This window comes from Geotrypetes seraphini, chromosome 2, assembly GCF_902459505.1.
Source record: "Geotrypetes seraphini chromosome 2, aGeoSer1.1, whole genome shotgun sequence".
Classification (NCBI taxonomy): domain Eukaryota; kingdom Metazoa; phylum Chordata; class Amphibia; order Gymnophiona; family Dermophiidae; genus Geotrypetes; species Geotrypetes seraphini.
In genome coordinates, this window is record NC_047085.1 from 153,074,756 (window position 1) to 153,097,917 (window position 23,162).

The following is a 23,162-nucleotide window of genomic DNA, read 5'->3' on the forward strand; positions in this document are numbered from 1 at the left end:
AAGGTGATTGATTATATTGACTCTTGAGGCAACATCATAAAGATTTTTGGAATATTTGGAAGGGCACTTATCCGAAAGGCAGTAAAACACAATCCCTATCATTCTAAAACTTTAGCACTTAAATTTAAGTGCTACTAGTGCGCTTAAATTATAAAATATTAGCACTTTCATAGGTAATCAGGGTTTGTTTGTTTTTTAAGGGAATAGTCAGAACTGGCACACTCAGTGCTGCCTTTTCATGGATTCTATGGCTGGTTAGAGGGGGCCTGGCTACTTTGGGATGGGTCCCTCAGTGATCACTCCACTCTTGCCTGGTATTTGAGTAGCAGCACCTGTTTTTGCTAGAAAAAATGCACTGCAGATTAAGTTTACACTTATGTGGTTAAGTGCTAGGTGATGCTCAGCACTATTCTCCCTGGGCCTTAACAGACACATCTCAAAATCACAAGGAAAAGATCTGCATGCAATGTATGCAAACTAATCTCATGTCTATTCATTGTGGATATCCTGAAAACCTGACTGGCAAGGGGGTACTCCAAGACCGACTTGAGAAACTCTGCTCTATAACACAGTCTTGGCACCCAGACGTCGTTAGCCAAATTTGTGCTCACCACACTACATCTAGGCATCTTAACTTGTGGCACCCAGTTGTAGAATTGTCCCCAATAAGACTGCATTGTTCAAAGCAAAATCTTTGACAATGCTTTATATTCTGAGAATTTCACCAATTTTAGACAAAGCTTGCAATACACAATGGAGGCTTTCGATACACAAATACTTAGAGGGGCATAATCAAAAAATACATCTAAGTCCGTTTTGGCCCTAAGTCGCTAGTCGCCTAAAGTCGGCAGTGTCTAAAGTCCATTCTCGAAAAAATATGTCCAAAATATTTTTTTTCAAGAATCATCTAATTATATGTCCAGCTGTTTGATTGTCCAGACCACTAAGTTGTCTATCGTTATACCCCCTTCTCGTCCAAAAATTTGTCCAAGTCAAAAACGCCTAGAACAAGATCATTTGGACGTGGGAGGGGCCAGCAAAGTGACAGACTAGACACCCAGACATGGCAACACAGTAGTAGTGGGGCACCTTACAGGGCACTACTGTGAACTTTACAAGAAAGGTGCCATATACATATCTCACCACAACTCCCTTATAGGTCATGGTGAGCCCCCAAAACACCCCCCTGAAACCTACTAGACCCACCTGTCTACAACCCCAATAGCCCCAGACTACTTAAGCCACCTCTGTGCTGCTCTACTAGGCTTTCCTATGCCAGGTGCTGATGTTCTTGAGGCAGGTATGTACGTTTTTATTCCGATTTTTATGATGTTGTGGGGGGGATCAGTGATCACTGGGGCAGTGTGTGAGGGTCTGTACTTTGTGTCTGCAGTAGTTATCTGGTCACTTTGGATACCTTCTGCACACTTAGACCTGTTTTAAGATTGCCTAAGTCACAACATACAAGTTCCGTCTAGGCAGTCTCGTTAAACTTTCGGTTATACTTGCAGTATGACTAAAGTCTAGCTCAGCCCACATCCCGCCTTCACCACTCCCCCTAAAACGACCCTTTCAACTCTGGGCCTACAGCAGCACTGAAAAGGCCTACGCTGTTTTTAGATATGTCTAAAACTCGTTCAGATTATCGGCACTTGGACGACCTGTCTTTTTGATCATCCAAGTGCTGATTTAGGTGGGATTTTAGACATATTTCCGTTTCGATTATGAGCCCCTTGATTTTCTGCAGCTATTTTATTAAATTTCTCAACACATCCTTGTGGGTAATTTCTGGCTTATTTTATTTAAAACTAAAGATAAAATGCTTCTTTTAAGATATCACAAAACAGAACATTATATGGCACCTAAGCCACATAGGTATTTTGGCAAATGTATTAGGTAATAAACAGACTTTCACACATATAATATTTTTTAATAATTGCTTTATGACAGTCCTGGGTGGGTTTTTTTTTCCTGATCCACAGAATAGCAGCTGCTGATTGCAGAAACATTCACCAAAGTTGGCATTTTCATATACAATGAAAACCCAAGGTAACCATCATCAGCATCCCGAGCCAAAAATGATTCACTCTACTGAATCTGGCAACATTCTAACCCACAGCAGACTGCAGCTACCACATCCAAAATAAAAGACATCAGAGAAAGAAACTGTCATAAAGTCAGGAAAGGAACAATGAAGTGGAGGTGGGCCAAATTTCCAGCATCTAAAGATGTGTGGCACTGTGGTTAGAGCTACAGCCTCAGCACCCTGAGGTTGTAGGTTCAAATCCCATGCTGCTCCTTGTGACCCCGGGCAAGTCACTTAATCCCCCCCCATTGCCCCAGGTACATTAGTTAGAGTGTGAGCCTGCTGGGACAGTTGGAGAAAAATGCTTGAGTACCTGAATGTAAACCACTTAGGCTATAAGTCAGGAGTCCCCAAAGTCCCTCCTTGAGGGCCAAATCCAGTCGGGTTTTCAGGATTTCCGCAATGAATATGGACGAGATCTATGCGCATGCATTGCTTTCAATGCATATTCATTGGGGAAATCCTGAAAATCCGACTGGATTCGGCCCTCAAGGAGGGACTTTGGGGACCCCTGCTATAAGTGATATATAAATACTAAACTAACTAACTAACTAAATAAAAGACTCTTCTTAGGATAACCAAGCACTAACTTTAATAATTAACATTTCATGGCTATACAGCAAGGGCGTTACATAAAGTTTATGGATGTTTGGGAGCCATTGGCGAAATTTTGTAAGGAAGAATGATTGATTTTATTTTATAGGCTTGTAAACATATACATCCAAGGTGGGTTGGGGGTGGGGGAAGGGAGTTGCATTGGAACTTGATTCAGGGTATATTTGGATAGTTTCCTGTGGGTTTTATTTTATTTGAGTATTGCGTGAGGGAAAATTTAATTGTATGTTAATGTCTGAAAGTTTATTGTGCTTGTCTTGCGATATTTTATGTATACGAATTACTTGTTGCACAATTGTAGTTTGAAAATCTAATAAAGATATATAAAAAAAAAATAATAATAATTGTCAAGCAATAACTGTCCAAAGACCTTTTTCTTGGTATCATGTGAAGAGGCATTTTCGATATGATGTCCAAATCCAAGTTTGGACATTTTGTGGATCACGCACAAAACTCTAGTAGCGAACATAACCATTTTTGAAACAGGAAAGTATATTTTTGTTTCAAAAATAACCATTTCTCAGATATGCATGTCCGTCTATCTTTTTGAACCATTTTAAAACAAAACAAAACCAAAATTAAAAAAAAAAAAATGCACAAAGCAAGCCATTGGGATGTAGGAGGGGCCAGCATTTTTAGAAGACTGGCCACAGACAACCCAGCAGAGCAGTGGAATACTTTATGAACCATATAAAAAGGCCCAGGTACACATTTCACCATAACCTTTTTACAGTGCATGGTGAGCCCCCCATAACCTACCGGACCCAACAACACCACACCAATATCCGTTATGTCTGCAGGTATCACCTATATGTAGGCACAGTGGAATTTGAGTGGATTTTGGGGAAACTCACATATTCCACCATAAGTGTAGTAGTTATACTGGGATTTGGGTTTGAGTCTCCATCTCTATGGGTCACGACAACATCTACTAGACTACTCCAGAAACCTGCTTGCTCTACTAGGACTGGCCATAACATCTGAAGCTATCATACAGGCAGGTATATACTGTTTCATTCACATCTTTGGGGATGGGAGGGTGTCGGTGACCATTATGAAGTGCTGGAGTGCTGGAGGGTCATTCCTTCATCCCTCCAGTAGTCATCTGGTTAGTTTGGGCACCTTGTTGGCACATTCATAATTGAAACAGGTCTAGCCCCAAACATCCAAATTGTGCCCTGGACATTTTCCAAAATGTTTGATTATGCTCTTCAGAAAACCATCGTAGAAATCCATTTACAAAATACATTTTAAAAAATAGCAAATTGGAAGATTTGGTGAGATAAAAGTCCATCTGCCCTTTTATGCCACTTTTTGAAAATTTTTCTCTTTTGAAAATGAGCCCCAAAGTCAGGAAAACCATCCCTAGTAAAATATTGAAAACAAATATCTTCATAAAATATGTATATTATAGAGCTAAAAAGAAAGCCCATACTATGATCAGAATAGGCTGAAAATGGTGCTCTGCAGAACGCTATATTGTGTAAGTTAATGGGCTCTTGCATGGGAACTTTACAGTCCCAGCTAAATGGACTTTCCTAGTTTAAACTTTGAATGTTTCTTTCCAATTCATTCTAGGTTTGCAGCATTTATGGTCATCATTCCAGCAACTGCAAGAATACAGGTGCCTCAAGGCACTCGCTGCACTAGAAAGTCATTCTTATTCCAAAGTGCTCTTTTGCATTACTACTTGATGAGAAGTGTTAAAATCATGCACTGATGGAAAAGAGACAAGGATCATTTACTATTTGTGCTCACCAGCGTCACTGAAAGAAAGTGAATATATCTCAATGCTTGAACTGTCACCTAGGTAGGCAGGAAAGCTATAAACAGCATTTTTTATGCCCCCATAAACATGAAAGAGAGAAAATCGAAGTTCATTCTAGAGCATACTTCAGAGGTATCAGAAACCGTCTGCCCTGGATAAAATATCCTGCAACTACGGAGGCTACCTGAGTGAGAAGTGCAGCATTTGGGGGTTTGTTCCTGTGCTCCGGATAATAGCAGCGCTCTGAAAACATCTAGAGCCGGTGACTTCGGGTGCCGAATTTCGGCGGGCACCCGCGGAGACAGAAGCCCTGACGTCAGCCGGGTCCTACACTAGAGAGTGAAAAGGACGCCGCTACTATCTATCCGTGGAGGCTACCTGAGTGAGAAGTACGGCGTTTGGGGGTTTGTTCCTGTGCTCCGGATAACAGCAGCGCACTGATAACATCTAGAGCTGGTGACTTCGGGTGCCGAATTTCGGCGGGCACCCGTGGAGACAGAAGCCCTGACGTCAGCCAGGTCCTACACTAGAGAGTGAAAAGGACGCCGCCACTGTGGTGCGCAGCCGCAAGGCGTGGCCTAAGGGGCATGCCAAGCCCCTTGGGAGCCCCTTTGGAGTAATTGGGGGACATCGAGACACAAAGGATTGTCAGAGCTGTACGTATGTTAATAATTATTTAAAATCAAATGGGGAAAAGGAAAGTTAAACCCAAAGTATCGACTCCAGTAATGGTTGGCCCCATAGACAGACACCTAGTGTCTTCCAATGTTAATGGAGGTAATCGGGGCGCTGAATCTTTATCGGGGGCATCGCTCAGCCCTCTGGAAAGAACTCCTCCTCCTTTACCGAAAATTTCTGTTGGTTTGGATTCCCAAAGAGTTTCCAATTCTCATACTGTGGTTCCTTTGGAGCAAGGGGTATTTTCCTCATTAATTTATGAGGAGATGCCTAAGGCCATCTCCTTTCAGGAGGAGGCCTTAGTTGCGTCAGGAGCCCGGAATGAGCCACAGGAAATTTCTCTTAAAGATTTGTGGATGATAAATGTTAGAGTAGAGGAGCTATTAATGTCAGTGGTAACACAAAATGTAAAGTTTTCAAAGGAAGTAATTACTAAGTTAGAAAATATTGATTCAAATTTGAAAACTATAGAGAAATGTACTTCAACAATGGAATCGCAAGTATCAACATTACAAGCTTTGTCATCATCTGTCCTTAAATATTCACATATTACCTATACTAGATTTGAAAAGATGGAGAATATACTTCGGCCAAAAAATCTGAGACTAGTCAACTTCCCAAAAACTCATTGGTTGATCTCAGAAATTTTGATTTATAAATATTTTAAAGAAGTTTTGTGGTTGTCAGATGCAGATACTTTACTCTTAACAAATTTATATTATATCCCACAGAAAAAGAAAGTTTCGGCAGAACTGGGAGTAGACCAGTTGGAACAGATAGAATTTGATTTAACAGGTTTCCTGGAAGATTCACAAGATATAATTCAAACTAGGCCTACTCTATTAGTAACTTGTGCAAGGGAATTAGATAAATCTTTAATTATGAAAGCTTATTTTCAAAATAAGCAAGCAAAGTTTTGTGGATACAATGTATTAATATTTCCAGATGTAGCTCAGGCAACACAATTGAGAAGAAAAGCATTTTTGAATTTAAAATCAAGGTTGTTAGCCTTAGGAGCTACATTTTATTTAAAATTCCCATGTAAATGTCTAGTGAAATTTAAGGAATGTGATTATGTATTTTGGGATTCTATGCAGTTGGAATAGTTTTTACAGCTTCATGAAACTAATAAGTAGTTAAGTAGTTCCCACTTGAATTAATTATAATTGGAGTTTAGTAGAATTTTGCACTGTAAATTGGATCTTAGTTTAAGATCTTGATTACATGTTATTTTATTTCCTATGTCAAGTTCAGGGATATCCTCCCATAATGTGGACTAGAGGAGATTTATAGTACTGTAAGACTAAGTCTTAATATCTGTAAAATTGTGTTATTCTTTTATTTATTTCTTCGCTCCTTGAATTATTATTTGTATAAATGATAATGTTTAAAATTGATAAATAAATTAAAAAAAAATATATCCTGCAACTAGGAGGTATCCTTAGCTATGAGGGCAGGATTCTTGGGCAGATTGGATAAGTCAGATGGTCTTTTTCTGCCATTATTTACAATGCTCAAACAAAAGGTTGACCCTTGATACTCCAGAGACCCGAGAGTCTGACAAGAACAAAAACACTGTGGAAGAGATGATGTTCAAGATGCAGGCTTTATTAAGAGTACAGTCCAATAATCTACATGAACAAATACCTAGGTCGCAAAGCATTGGGGACAATGAACCCAACATGATTCATGTTTCAATAAAACTGTCTTTCTCAGGGGTTCATGAAGGTCCTGATACGAAAACTTGTGGATCAAAGACTAAAAATGATCCTGCGCAGATGTTCACCCAGGATCATTTTTTGTCTTTGATCCACAAGTTTTCGTATCAGGACCTTCAGAAAGACAGTTTTGTCTAAACATGGACCGTGTTGGGTCCATAGTCCCCAATGCTTTGGGTCCTAGGTATTCTTCATGTGGATAATCGGATTGTACTTTTAATAAAGCCTGCATCTTGAACATCACCTCCTCCACAGTGTATTTGTTCTTATGTACAATGCTACCGGTTATCTAAATAAGAAACAGTGCCCTGGTATTGTGTTTCTGTTAGCAATAGTTAACTTGTAAAAATAATGTTCTTGAAACTATAAATAAAGACTAAAGAAATTCTAGCAGAAATCATACCTAGATTTAAGGCATGTGGACATAAACAATGCATGCATAAATCACAGCTCTGCCCATTTCCTACCCAAACTCCACCCCTTAGCATGCCTACTCTACCCGTTTTTACTTGCTTGTGTCTCATGTACTTTTATGTGTGACCTAATTTTATAAGCATCCAATTAACCTCTTTCTGTCTATTTCTGTTTTAATTTGAGATCCCTTTTTCTAAATTTCGTGAATGTCTGTCCATGTTTTGTGTGTGTGACTGAGATGTGGTATTTTGCTAGTGTTACTTTTTGTGCAGAAATTTGTTGTAGTCTGGCTTGTTCCATCTTCCTAATAGGATACATTTTAGGATTATAAAGTCTGGTATAATATTTGCAGTGCTTCCCTTTCACGGGTAGGGTGACTGATGTGTGTGTCTTGGAAGTTAATGCTATTATGGTATGGTACCATAGTCACACTGTGAGCCCGCAAGAACAGGGGAAATACTTATTGAGTACCTGATAAAAAAAGAAATGTACACCACCTTGCACTTCCCCAAGATAGGGCAGTATATCAAATGCCTAAAAACATAAACACAGACTGAATGAATTTTTTGCAAGGTTTTGTAGAAAAGCAGTGGGCATAAATGAATGGAGCTATTCTAAGGATAACAAATCTTTCTGTAAATACAGGTAAGAGAAAATAGTTCTCAAAAATAGTAACTGAAAAGAAAAGGATAACAAGATTAGCCTTCATAAAATACAAGCGATCAAAGAAAGAGGAAGACAAGCGATAATATCTGGAAAGGCTAATAGAAGCTGGTAAAGTAGTCAGGAAAGCAAACACGAAAATAGAACAAAAAATAACCGATATGGTAAAATGGGCAAGCAAAACATATTTTAGATATCTTAGAAATAGGAAGAAGTGCAAAAGTGGCATTGTGAGGTGAATGTAGAATATGTAGAAGCAGATAAAGATAAGGTAGATTGCTTAACAAATATTTCTGTTTTCAGAGAACTGTGTTCGTAGAGAGCTAGCTAAACTAAAGGTAGACAAAGCAATGGGGCCAGCTGACTTATATCTGAGGGTACTGAAGGAAATTAGGGAAGTTTTGATGACTCACTGTTTCTCTAGAGTTGGTACTTTCTCTGCCCCTAGCAGGTTCACAATCTAAGTTTTGTACCTGTTACGATGGAGGATTAAGGGACTTGCTCAGGATCACAAGGAACTGAATCTGTTTCCCCCCAGTACACAGCACACTGCAGTAACCATTAGGCTATTCTCAAGCATATACACACTATGACATTTACGCACTCACTTTCAGAATACTGCTTAATACCTTTGCTGCCACATATACATGCATTGTATGCTCAAATGCAAAAATGCTAGTATTCTGTAAATTTATATCTGCAGGTGGCGACTAAATATGGGCACCTAGTTATAGAATTGCCTTTCATATGCTTGGCTTCTCATACCAAGCATGAAATTATTCCTCAAGGTTCTCATTATATACATTCCTTCAGGGGAATCTTGGAGTGATGTACAGTACATAGAGACAAATGTTCCCTACCAACAACTCTCCAATATCACTCAAGGTCACTGAATTGCCTATAAAGTTTTTACAAAAAGAGGGCAAAGTTACCTCTAGTAACTCCTCTCCAACTTCTTTTTCTGTCTTTCTGCACTGACGCAAGTGTTTCAGCAACCATCTCAACTGGACATAGAGCACGAAGACATTCCGCTGGAAATGCTGAAGCTCCTGCTGCAGAAGATTCTTCTCCTGGCTCCATGTTTTCTCTTCCAGTTTGTTTTTCAAATTCAGACTTTGCACCTCCAGCTCTTTCCTCCTTAAGCTCTTTAGGTGCTCCTCTTCCAGCTATAAAGGTTGAGAAACAACCAGAAAAGCTAAAATATCTATTGTACAAGGAGATGAGTTCAATAAAGATTTAATGTTCAAACCCCTCCCCCTCCCCCAACATGTTATATAGCTGTTGTCCTACTTAGTTTTATTTTTTAAAATTGTTAGCAAGACAAACCCTTTCAGTAGCGATCAATACTAGCTTGACTGGCAAGATCTCTTGCTTTCTAGGACATTTTAAACATGAAGGGCCCAGTTTAACTATACAGTACTTGAAGGTCTGCTGAAGTACTGCACAGTTTGTTTAATGCTGCCAAAGAACCATTAAAAAAACAAAAAAAAAACCAAAAGGAATTGACCCCAAAATATCCACAAAGAAGAAAATACAGAGAAGACCAAAAAAACTCTCTGGAGTGACGATGTTCCTAAATGGACTTTATTTGAAAGTGTCAAAGTTCCAAAGGTACACTAAAATCATCCACATAAAATAATTTCATCCACATAAAAGCCTTAACGGACCTAGTCCGCTAGGGATACAGGACCCAACACGGTCCACGTTTCGACAAAAAGTCTTCTTCAGGGGTCTCTGGGGGTCCTATAAAGGTGAATACGTGGGAAACAATTGTGTGGTGAGCCGGAAGTGAGACACTGCTTGCATTTGTAATAGAAAGGGCAAGGAACCATATGCACATGGTTTGTTTTACCTCATCATTACATTTCTCTTCAACGCCACCAGGAGAGTCCCAAGCCAGAAGAGCACCCTGTGCAATGCCCCTTAGCTCCCCCGCTCTGCCCACTGCATCACAGCCAAGCAGGGGATGCAATGGATAGGACACAATTTGACGTGCCACCTCCCTTGTGCCTGTGCAGCCGTACTGCCTGCAAATAGCTTGCTACAGCTATGAACAGCACTGCTGCTTGCTGAGAGCATTGCTGTCCTCACCCAGAACTCATTCTGATATTCTCCTAAGCAGGCATGTTCAACCGTTAAGACATTTTTAGGCTTATCTGACAGCTAAATTCCAAAACCATCCTAATCAAGCAACGGCACTGGGCTAGGCAGCTGGGTTCAGTGTCAGCAAACACATACTGCCAGCCCAGAGACCTGGGTTTGATTCCCGATTCTGGTTTTCGTTCCTCAGGCCATCCAAGCCTAGTGTTTAGAGGTTTCAGTTGGAGGTGATTATAGCAATAGCATGTGAGGAATTTGGCATGCACATATAGTAGTTTGTGGTAGCTTTATATTGGTTATCCTCTTTAGCAAGCTAAGTATATAATTTTAATATTTTTTTATTTTCAAGCAACAGTATGGTTTGCATTGGCTAAGCCATCAATTTTGTTAGTGAGGGAGTAGAGCAAAGAACATCTAGAAATAGCACCGATTAAGGCTTCTGAACCACCTCCGTGAGTAGACAAGTAACAGCAGCTGAGAGATGATCTGGCACAAGTGACGGAAACCCCCTAATCCTTCTAACTCTGTTTTATTACCGCTGAGGGTGAAAGTTAAGACTGATACATTGAAGACTTCATAGGAAATCAGTCCCTGTCTAGTATGGGAGTTACTTACCCTAGTGGTAGTGAAGGATGGAGTAACCTGCACAAAGCAACCACAGTTACAAAGCCAGTATCAGAAAAAGACAGGGGTTGCTATACAACTTATTTTGGAAGAACTGAAAGAACTGGGATAGGTTCAATTACACTTTCTAGTGGGAATCCCTTTGTTATACTTTTAAAATGGAACGCCTGATGGCTATACAGCAGGGAAGGTATAGGAAATTTACGATCGCGTCAGAGGGAACAAGCTACTGAGGTGGATAGCAGCCGGCCGCGAACCTCAGCAGGCCGCTTTGAACAGGAGCGGCAGCGGTGGCAGGAACCATGGATGGAGGGAGGGGAAGAGGAAAAAGAAGGGCCATGGAGAAGGCAGGAAAGGGGGCTGTTTTGGTGGGAGGGTTGTGCTGAGTGCAGACAGCAATCATGGGGGGGGGAACAGAAAGGGGCCATGGAGCAGGTAGGCATTGCAGAACAGGGGGAGAGGGAAAGGGGGCTGCTTTGGCAAGCAGGGGGGAAGGGAGACAGAAAGACGGACAGACGGGACCAGGGAGAGATACAGACACAAAGAATGACAGAAGACAGTGTCCAAGGAGAGAGAGACAAATAAAAAAAAACAGACATACAGACATCTACTCTGGGCGGCGGGAGGAAGGCAGTGCGGAGCGCTGCTGGCAGTGGCTGCCGGGAGGAGAGCTTCGAGCCGCAGAAGACTGTCCCCAAAGCCCCTGCGGAGAGTCGGCCCAACCTCTCCTTCCTCACCAACGCTGAAGAAGCTGCAGCTGGGGCAGTCGGGGCCTCCCCCGCCGCGCCAAATACATCTAGGCCCTGCTCCCTCTCACGCTCTGAGCACTCACAATTGGCTGAAGGGTGTCGTGCAGGTGGGGGGGGGAGACAGAAGGGGGCCATGGAAAGACAGTCAGGGAGAGGGAAAGGGGGCTACTTTGGGGGGAAAAGGTGTGCTGGAGGGCAGACAGCTTTCCTCTGCGGGGGAAGACAGAAGGGGGCCATGGAAAGACGAAGGGGTATGCTGGGGGCAGACAGCTTTGCTCTGGGGGGGGGCGGGGGAATGACACAAGGACACAGACACGAAGAATAACACACAAGAGGCCAGAGAGACAGACAGAAAGGAAGACAGACAGCCAGCGTCCAAGGAGAGACAGCCAGCATCCAAGGAGAGACAGCCAGTGTCCAAGGAGAGAGAAACAAATAAACATAGACAGACAGACAGCGGCCAAGGGGAGAGAGAGATAGAAAGAAAGACAGACACACACATCTATTCTAGCACCCGTTAATGTAACGGGCTTAAAGACTAGTGATCACATAAAAGGTACGGGGCAGAAGGTATTGATTTAAGCGGTATAGAACCAAGGAGGCAGAATTTACACCTGTCAGACTTGAGAGACTGCTTGTTCTTTTTCTGTCATTATTTAATTTGTTACTGTATTACATATACTGCACACATAAATTTAAAAAATGTGATTTGCAGCACTCCATGGAAAATTAAGAGGCAGGTGGTAATGATAGTAGTAGCCAAAATGTTGTATGTACTATTGAAAACTAATTTAGAGTACCGGTACTTATTACATTTATAATTAGGTTATTTTAGGAATAATATTTTCTTCTCATACTGTAGCTACAGGGAACTATAACCATTTATTACACAATAAATATATTAAGATTTATATGTCTTCATTTATGTACCTCTAAAATTCTTGAACAGATTGCTAAAGATGCTATGAAATGATTATATGTTGTATATGAGCTTCAGTTTTAACAATGGATCAAGTCCTTTACTTGTTCCACCCACTATTCTCATTCACATATCGTATGGGTAATATGCACTGCTTTTGAAGACCCTCAGAAACACCACCTGAGACTCATTCCATTCACTGTCTTAGGTTTTAAGTGCTGTCTCCTCATCGGGGCATTTATAAAAGCATAGCTCTCTTTGCTGTGTAACATAAATAAATTATTCTACTTGTGGTTCTTTTAAAGTGACTAGTGACTTATCTTATTGTGGTCATCGGTTGAAGGGTATCTTAGCCTTAGCCTTTAAAAGCAGTGCATATTACCCATAAGATATGTGAATGAGAATAGTAGGTGGAACAAGAAAAGGACTTGATCCATTGTTAAAACAGGATTTAATGTTCTCATTACGAACATACATTAAAAAAAGTGCTGTTTGAAAAAAGTATATGATGCTTCAGACATATTTGAGATTTCATTTAGCAACCCTGACCAATTATAGGTAATCTCATGAAAGAAAAAGCTTGCTGAAATCAGCAAAAAATAACCACTATCAGAAACCCCTGGGGGAAACACCCTTAAAATTAGAGACGGCTTCAGCTTGTCAACTTAGAATTTGGGAGGGTGGCATGGTGTAGCCTCTTGGCAGCCTCCCTTGCCCATTATCTGCTACTTCAATAGCTTATTCTCTCACCTGAATGATTCTATCTGCAGCCTTCTCTTGCTCTTCCTGGTGAAGTCTTCGCTCCTGCTCAAGGTGAGCCTGAAGTTCTCGCAATGATAATGTTTGTTCGGGTGAAACATGAGGATCCCTGAGCTAGTTGGTAAAACAAAGAGGCAAGTTAAATGGAAAAGATTACTTCAGTGAAAAAAAATACAGAAAATATGACAGCAAAAAAAATGTGTCACATAGTTAACGTCATAAACAGACATGAAAAATCATTAGGATCTCGATGTCCCACATAACCCCTTAAAACCTGTGGCTTTCAGCAAAAGACAGAAAGGAGACCATAAAAAAGCAGATACTTACCACATTGGCCTGCGAAATATTTTCTCCTACAGCTTATACTACCTATAATATCTGGTGACAGATAACTTTACTACAATAAATCACAGAGAACGGGATGTCAACTTTCCTGTAAAGGGAAATATTTATCCATGACAGGACTAAAAGCTGATGACATTTTAATTAAGTACTCATTTCTAATTCATTAAATAGCTCTTTAAATCTTTACTTTATAATCAAAAATAGATACAATATTTTATTTCTGTGTCAACCATGTATGTATTTTTAGCACCTTGTAATCTAACCAATTTATTGAGGCATGAGATTTTTAGAACCTGCCCTCCAGGTGATCCATTATCCTCACACCATAGATGAGTCTCCAAGAGCAGATGCCCAGAAAGATAAGGTCACAAACTACTACTACTATTTATCATTTATATAGCACTGATATTTAATAGACGGTCACTGCTCAGAAGAGCTTACAATCTAACTTGGACAGACAGACACGATATACAGTATAGGGTTGAGGATGCAGAACCCAAGGTGAGAGGAGTTAGGAATTTAAAGCAGTCTGGAAGAGGCTTTTAACTTGGCCTTGAACACTGCCAGAAACGGAGCCTGCTGTAGCAATTCGGGCAGCTTGTTCCAAGCATATGGCACAGCAAAGTAGAAGGGACGAAGTCTGAAGTTGACAGAGGAAGAGAAGGGCACAGATAGGAGGGACCTACCAGCTGAGCGGAGCTCATGGGGGGAAGGGGGACAAAGGGGAAGATAGCTGAAGAGCGATAGTAAGGGGCAGCTGAGTGAATGCATTTGTAAGTCAGTAAGAGGAGTTTGAATTGTATTCAGAAATGGATGGGAAGCCAATGAAACGACTTTAGGAGAGGGGAAACGTGAATATAGCGGCTCTCATGGAATATGAGTCGTGCAACTGAATTCTGGATGGATTGGAGGCTGGCAAAGGCTTTTGTGGCTGACAATTCTATCATTAGAAATATGAATATTGTGTGACTGGTGGTAACTGGCCTGTTTGGAGCCAAGGTGATGGACCTCAATATGATTTTAAACAGTACTGGAAAAAGCTATCAGTGACATAGGAAGGTGTAGGAGTTGGTTGTGGAAGCCACACTTAGACTTTAAGCTGAAACTTGAAATCCAAAATTTACAAACGTGCTCCCTGTTATATGAATAGATAAAATGGTGCAAGGAAGATGGCTTCAGATTTGTAAGGAGTTGAGCAATGTTATGGGGAAAGGCGAGATTATTCTAAAAAGGACTAAACAGAGTAAACACCTTAAACTAGGCGTTAACATCTTAAACTAGGCTTTGAGGGAAAGCGGTCACTCAGGACTGTATGTTCACAATTAAGGTATCTTCAAAAAATCTACTATGTAAACACTAAATCCAGAATATCCTGATAGGGAGATTCGTGTAAAGGCTGAAGTCCAGCTGCATCTATATAAAGAACAGAGATCCAACTGCTAGGGAGATTGTGAATGCAAATAAACATAAACTGTCTGTATGCAAATGCAACAAGCCTAAAAAATAAGGCCGGAGAGTTAGAATGTTTGGCACTTTATAACAAGGTGGGCAGAAGAGGAATCTCACAGTAGAATTGTTTTTAAGATCTTACTGTTGATACATAAGACTTTGAAACAGGATTCAGATTTTTATTTGGCTACAGTTCTGAAAATTTATCATCCTAATAAGTCACTATAGCAGGGGTAGGGAACTCCGGTCCTCGAGAGTCAAATTCCAGTCAGGTTTTCAGGATTTCCCCAATGAATATGCATGAGATCTATTTGCATGCACTGCTTTCAATGCATATTCATTGGGGAAATTCTGAAAACCCGACTGGAATACGACTCTCGAGGACCAAAGTTCCCTACCTCTGCACTATAGGGTACGTGTCGCCTCTCTGTTCCAGAGCTGAGGAAAGTTCATTTTGAAGTGACCAGGCAACATACATTTTCACTGGCATTCCCAATATTGTGGAAAAACCTGCCAGTACAAATTAGGAAAATGAGTGATAAAGCAAAATTTTAAAACTGTTAAACAAAAAAAACATTGTTTGGTGAAGCATTCTAGAGGTATGCTGTACAACAGGATTTTGAGACAGGCAATTTATGCCCTAGTTCAAAGGAAGATTAGGGTGGGTTTTATGTTTTGTTTTACTGATGTTTTATTGTTCAGTGTGCGTGTTTATTGCTATGTCTTGCAAATTATGCATTTTTCTTTTGTCATCTGCCTAGGATATCCCTAATGAATATGTATGAGACATATCTGCATGCCTGTCTCCTACATTACTGTATATGCAAATCTCTCTCAATGCGTCACTAACAGAATTTCTCTGGTTACACAAGGACACCTGCGCATACCCCCGCTCATCTCTTTCTTGGGGAAATGACACTCTCACAGCCAAAGACAACGTCCGCAGCCTAGGAATGATTCGACTCAAAGCTGTCGCTTTCAGACCAAGTATCAAAATTAGTGTCTTCATCCTTCTATTACCTCCGCCAACTAAAGTGCATCCGTGCTTATTTTTCAGAAAGCGATTTTGCCCAGCTACTATATGCGTGTGTATTATCCCGCCTAGATTACTGCAACACTCTACTAGTGGGCTTACCAGCAAAAACACTCTCCTGTCTCCAAGGGGTGCAAAACGTTGCAATCCCACTCCTAAAAAACCTGGGATTCTGCGACCATGTCACCCCTGCACTATCATCCATGCACTGGCTGCCTATCCAAAACAATGCCCCTTTAAAGCCTTGGTGTTAGCCTTTAAACCCTCAAGACTTTCCACAAGATGACACCAAACATAGCATCAAAACTACAAATTTATGTCTCCAATTGATCACCGAGATCTCAAACAGAAAAACGGATGATCCTGCCACCTGGCCGCTCACTCACATCTGAGACAGCCAGAAGACGCTCTTATTCTCATTACATACCCAGATTAAGGCACATCATCTCCTCATCCATTCGATCACTAGACAGTCTTTGGAACTTCAGGAAAGCCGTGAAAACCTTCCTCTTTACAAATCCAGCTCCTTAACAACCCGCGTCTACACCCTTGACAGTTGGATCTCAAAGACACCACCTAAACGTAATCTCATTAAAACTCGCATGTCACCGCAAATATAACCAGAATTACTACCACATTCTCCAACAACAAAGATGAACCAACCTGCTAAGAAAAGCTATTTTACCTCCATGTTATATCTACACTGAAAACGCTGCAATTTAATCCACCCTATATCCACTAAGGGCTCCTTTCACAAAGGTGCGCTAGTGTTTTTAGCGCACACTACCTGAAAAACTACCGCCTGCTCAAGAGGCGGCGGTAGCAGCTAGCATGCGCAGAATTTTAGCGTGCACTATTCCGTGCGTTAAGGCCCTAACGCATCTTTGTAAAAGGAGCCCTAAGTCTATATGTTATGTATACACTGTAAATGCTGTAATCTAAACTCCTTTGTCTATACTGTAAATGCTGTAAAGTCTGTATTTCTCACTAAAGTCTGTCCTATCCATACTATGAATGTACTGTACTCTTGTAACCTGTTCTGGACTCATTTTGGGAGGACAGGCTAAATAAATGACTAAATAAATATATATAACCCACAAATTCTGGTAAATAAAGAGAGTTCAAGCTCATTAAGAATCACATAAGCATCTTCATCATGGTCCTTGTGAATAGTCACATTGCATATGCACCGACAAATCACTTGATCCGACTCAGAGACTGGGCCAAGAGGGTCTTTAGCTACAGGTCTAATTGTACAATTAAATTTCTTAGCTCTAGAATTTAGTGACCACTTTGATCTGTAACAGTAGACCCAGGCATTGCTCAGAGAAAACTAATGACACATTGTTCAGGAGGGTTATGGTTTATTAATTTTGTTATACCGCTCGTTCATTTCACTGGTCCAAATGGTTTACAGAATACAATAAAATTATATATATATATATATACTAGTCATTAAGCCCGTTACATTAACGGGTGCTAGAATATATGTCTGTCTGTCTTTGTGTCTCTCTCCCTCCCACTGTCTCTCTCTCTCCCTGGCCCCCTTTCTCTGTCTTTCTGACCCTCTCCCTTCCCCTCCAGGTCCCTGTGCAGCAGTAGCAGCATTTTCACCCACCCCCCTTCCCTACTCTTACCAGATGTAGCCTGCTCCTTTTGGTCCCTCCCCCTTCCCTCCCGCGGTCTAGCCTGCTCAAAGGGCCCTCCCTTCCCTTATCGAGTTTCCCGCAGGCAAGCCAAGCTTCTTACCTTTTTTTTTTCAGCCAAGTCACCAAGAATCGTCCTCATAATCCTATGATGTGTTTAAAAAGCTGACAAGGTCATACTCTCACTTCTTACCAAAAGTACTGGAATCAACTACCTCCTTAACATCAAATCCCTTGAAGGGCTTTTGAGCTTTAGAAAAGCAACTTACATCTTCACTTAATTCTTCAGAATAAGCTAGCATACAGACTGTAACTCCCTAAACACTTTATTCCTCACATATATTCAACTGATTCCGTGTGCATGCTTCATGCTCCAAGCGTCTGCTAAGCTAGAACATTTGAACCAGACTTATCTCGCTGTAGCTGTATTGCCTTTGTTTTCTGTGCCTTGTTTGTTAATTATCATGTATGTTACTGTGTAACCCGTTCTGAGCTCTCTGGGGAGTAGGGGAGAGTGTGGTGCAGTTGTTAAAGCTACAGCCTCAGCACCCTGAGGTTGCGGGTTCAAACCCATGCTGCTTCTTGTGACCCTATGAGTTAGGCAGTCACTTAATCCCCCCATTGTCTCAGGTACATTAAATAGATTGTGAGCCCACCGGGACAGACAGGGAAAATGATTGAGCCTGAATAAATTCATGTAAACCATTCTGAGCTCCCCTGGGAGAACAGTATAGAAAAACTGAATAAATAAATAAAATAAAAATATAAATCGAATTAAATAAAATATGACCAAACTTTGCTGAAATAATAAAAAGCAATAAATTAAAAAAAATGCCACCACAATTTAGGTGCTAGGATGATATGCACCGAGTGTGAATTCTATAAAAGCAGTTCAGTGTAAAACTGTCATTATAGAATACTTATGGATATAAACTTATACATAAATTCTTCTAAACTTTTCATATAAGCACTCTGAAAGACTTCGGCGGTACTTTCTGTATGCATTAATACCTTCTGTATGTATTTTTTTTTAATTATTATTTATTTATATTTTTCAATTTACAATTCAAGTATCACTTGTACAGAAAAATAAAGATAAGCCAATAAAGTACTAATATAAACATTTCTGCTCCCAAACTTGTTACAAGAAAAATCATTATAGCTTAACTTCAACTCTAGTCCACTATATGGATCCAAGGCATGCATAGCGGATGATTAAAGTAATTTTAACAAACTAAGTTGTTATATAAAAGAAAATAGGCCCTTTGGGCAGAGACAGGTCAACAGTACTCAATTATCCTCTTATTCCCCCTTAAACCTGAGGTGCTGTAGACAAAAATGTTGTCAACTGGCTTGGATCAAAGAAAACATATTTTTTCATACTATATTGTATAACACATTTACAAGGGTGTCGAAGATAAAAAGTCGCCCCCAAAGCTATAACCCCTGGTTTTAGAAGAAGAAATTCACGTCTCCTTTTTTGTGTTTCTCGAGCCAAATCTGGAAAAATCAATATTTTAAGTCCCATAAATTTCTTAAGTCTATTTTTGAAGAAAAGCCTAAGCAACCAGTTTTTATCTGGTGCTAAGGCTACTGTAATCAACAGTGTCACTGGAGTAACCATTTCTATATCAGAACGCTTCAATATTGCAGTAACATCTAACGGTTGCTGGTCCTTTTCTTGTAAGCGCTGCTGTTCCTCTCTTTTAATAGGTAGATAATAAGCCTGCGTAAGAGGTGGCAACATATCTTCAGAAATTTCCAATATTTCCATCATGTAACGTTTCACTATGTCTCTCGGTGATATTGTTGCAATCCTCGGAAAGTTAATTAATCTGAGGTTATTATTTTTAGAGGAATTTTCTAAGGATTCCAGCTTCCTTCTCAAGTTAGTATTATCTTTTATTAGTGTTTCTCTAATTTGTTTAGAAACTTTTAACTCCTGATAAATATTTTCTATGGAGCTTTTAGACTCATCAAATTCAACTTTTAAATTCCCCATTGTAACCTCTTGAACTTTAAATCTTTCTTCCAACTGGCTCAGTTGGGGTTTCACAGATTTTGCCAAATCTGCCACCAGATCCCAAAGAGAATCCAGGGTTACCTCTCTGGGTTTTTCAATATGAAATGCATTAATAAAATGAGAAGTCTCACCAGTTGAAGTTGACGTTCTTTCTTGAACAGCATTTCTCTGGTTCCAAATTACCCCTTCAGTTGTTGTACTCTCAGTCTCTTCCAAACTCTCCTGAAAAGAAGAGTTAGTCTCCAGTCTCCCCTCTCTGATATCTGTGGCCTCCGGGGGAGAGCACTGCTCATGCTCCAACAGCACTTCCTCTCGCGGGGAGCTGGTAACCTGAGGCGGAGGGGGAGGTACTCTGGCGTCGGGGCTTAATGTTGTTTCTAAGCCCAAGGAGTTGACATCCGTTCCGCTCCGGCGCAACTCCAGCGGGACCCCCGACGCCCGGGGTGTCTCCTGCATACGTCGGAGGATCTCCTCAATGTTGCCGAACACCGCTGCACCGGGCTGCCACGAGGCTCCAGCGGCACTGCGTCCTCTTCGTTTCGGCATGAAGAAGGGAGCAGATATCTCGGGCAGCGGATTAAAAGTTGTTAGAGGTGAGACTCTTCGGCGTGTTACTCAGCCGGTAGGGTCTGCGGCCATCTTGGATCCTGCCATCCCTTCTGTATGTATTAATGGTCTTTAAGAGTGCTTATATGAAGAGTTTTGAAGAATTTATATATCAGTTTATATCCATAAGGCTTGGTTTATACATACTTGTTTGAATAGTGGGCCTTTGGACTTATATAGATTTCTGAGCTGTTTAGAATTATTAGAGAATACTAGCATATGTTCACAATTTCATGCCTAATATTAGACGTGAGTACTTACTGTTCAGACATATTACCCCACTAAGTTCCTAAAGCCATCACTGAAAGCCATTCTCTCTCCTTAGAAAAAGACAAATAAACAAGGAGCAACAAAGTGGTAAAAGCCCTTCAAAATATCAAAACCTGCATTCATGATTTCTTTGTGTCTATGAGGTACGCAATGTCTAACTAGTCAGGACAAATGGAAAAGTGACCTTTAAATGAAGGCCAAGCTCACTGTGGACAGCGCAAGACCCAACAAAAACCCCTCGTATGCCATGTCAAAGGCTGGTTTAAGTGCTTCTGACTAACTGCAAACAGTTATGTGCACAGGTTACAGAATTGTGAGGGTTATGTGACTAACTCATAGGCACACCCCTGGCACGCCCATGCCGTTTCCATAGTCACAACCTCTAGAAGCTGCGCATGAAAGAAGCTGTGCACACAGCTTCTATAATAATAACTAAGGGCTAGATTCACTAAGCAAACTGATCGTGTACCGATCGGTTTACGACTCAATTTTCCTCGGACCTGATTCACTAACCTCGTGGCCAATCATCCTCTGATCCGATCCACACATGCAAATGAGGAGAAACTGCATGCAAAGTAGGCAGGCAGCGATTCACTAAACCAAAACTGGAACACCGACTGGGCTGGCCGATCAAGAAACAAGCGACTGTGGGGATCAGTTGCTCACGTCCTTTCCGACTGCATCTCCTGCTCTCTGCCCCGATTCTCTTCCTCTCTTGCTGCCCTGCTCTCCTGCCCCGACTCTCTGCTGCAATTCTCCTGCCGCCCTGCTCTGCCTGAATCTCCTGCTCTCTGCCGCGATTCTCTTGCCGCCCTGCTCTGCCCTAAATCTCCTGCTCTCTGCCCCGACTCTGCCGTGATTCTCCTGCTCTCTTGCCGCCCTGCTCTGCCCCAATTCTCCTGCTCAATTCTCCCCGACTCTCCTGTCCATCCCCGCAGTGCAAGCCTGTGGGGGGTTTTTTGTAAATCATTTTTATTAAAAAGAGTCAACAAAAGCGAGTTAAAACCATGGGCTCGTGAAAAAGTAGGGCTCGCAAAAAAAGTGTTTCCTAAAGTAAAAAAAAAAGTTTTGTTTCCTGTTGCCGGGCACGGAGGGGCAGCGCATGCACAGACCATCTACAGATGGACTGCACATGCGTCGGGATCGCTGGAGAGCGATCCATGCAGTCAGTTGGGGGCGTGATTCCGATCATCCTCATTTGCATAATTTCTTTGCATAAAGGCGCTTCGTGAATCAGCCCCCTGGCCATGGATCGGATCTCTCGTGGATCTGATCTGATCTATGGCCTTAGTGAATTTAGCCCTAACTTTAGTTGTGCATGCAACTGCCAACTGGTGCCAATGGACATCAATTTAAACCACTATTTGACTGATAACTGTAATTAACATCCAATTATTAGATTAAGTTGCTCTAAACATAAAGTTGGGAGCCTAATTATACAGAATTAAGGGGATAGTGCCCACTTTATTTCTTTTTATAAAAATTTTATTACATTTGTTATAGAACAATAATTACAATACAATTTTCATAAACTACACCACTTCATACAATTAATATAAAAAGCATTACTTTACCTACCCTTCTCTCAAATAATGATAGTACCAATTAACTTATTACAAATAAAATGAAAAATTTTATATATATATTTTTCCAGTTACCTCCCACCCTCCCAGATGTGTAATGATAAAATCTTAGAACAATAAAAACTCTTAATGTGAATCAACAAATAAAGCCAATGGACCCCATATTTTGTTTAAAAAAACACTGTATCCCAAACAGTCAGCATTCACTTTATTTCTAATTCTTAAAAACTTTTGTGCGCAAATTTGCACACACAGTTTGTATAATAATAATAATAACAACTTTGACTATGGTGGTATAGAAAAATAAAGTGACTTCTAGGTGGATCACATAGAAAGAAGTTTCAAGTTTCAAGTTTATTTTTGACTTATTGAATCGCTTAATTTAATTTGCTAAGCGATTTACAGATAAAAAAAATAAGTACATCAGATTAATTATAAAAGGCTGGACAATCAGCGAATTACAAAATGCAAGAAGAAGGATGTTACATAATAAATTGGAGAAACATGGGAAAAGAATACATGAGAGAAGAAAGATATTACATAATACATTGGGGTTATAAGGGGAAAGAATACCTGAGAGAGGTCATCTGATTAGGCAAGGTTAGTTCCTTGTCTTAATTCAATAAATGGCTGTTAATTAGAGTTAATAGCCAATTATGAACTATAATTGACCTTAAAATGGCACTAATTGGTACCAATTAACACGCACATAACTGTCCTTAGTATTCCAGATGTTACGTGCACAAATTTCACAGCAAGCCGCTTCAAGGGGGGGCGTACACTTGGGAGAGGCACGGGCAGGTTGGGGACCCGTCAGGCAGTTATGCATTCAAGTTACAGAATACAACTGTCAATAGTTAGGCATCAGCATTTACACCAAACATTGAGCTGACTTAGGGCTAGATTCACTAAGCAAACTGAAGGAGCTTACTCAATATTGGAGGTGTTCAGCACCTACTTGTACCCATAGAATTAACTACTATGAAAGCCCCAATAGCATTAGGAGGTTCTCTTTAACCTACATGGAACAGTTTCGTGTACCGATCAGTTTGCGAGCCCTTTGTCACCCGATTTCCCTCCGACCCGATTCACTAACCTCACTCCCCATCCACTC

At 40.8% G+C, this 23,162-nt stretch overlaps 1 protein-coding gene across 1 annotated transcript in view; it reads right to left on the reverse strand.

Moving 5' to 3' along the window:
* MTCL1 (microtubule crosslinking factor 1) overlaps positions 1 to 23,162 on the reverse strand; it is a 398,239-nt gene that overhangs the window by 96,353 nt on the left and 278,724 nt on the right. The window contains 2 exon segments of the mRNA XM_033934045.1: positions 8,875 to 9,108; positions 13,085 to 13,207. Coding sequence (XP_033789936.1) covers positions 8,875 to 9,108; positions 13,085 to 13,207 — 357 coding nt within the window.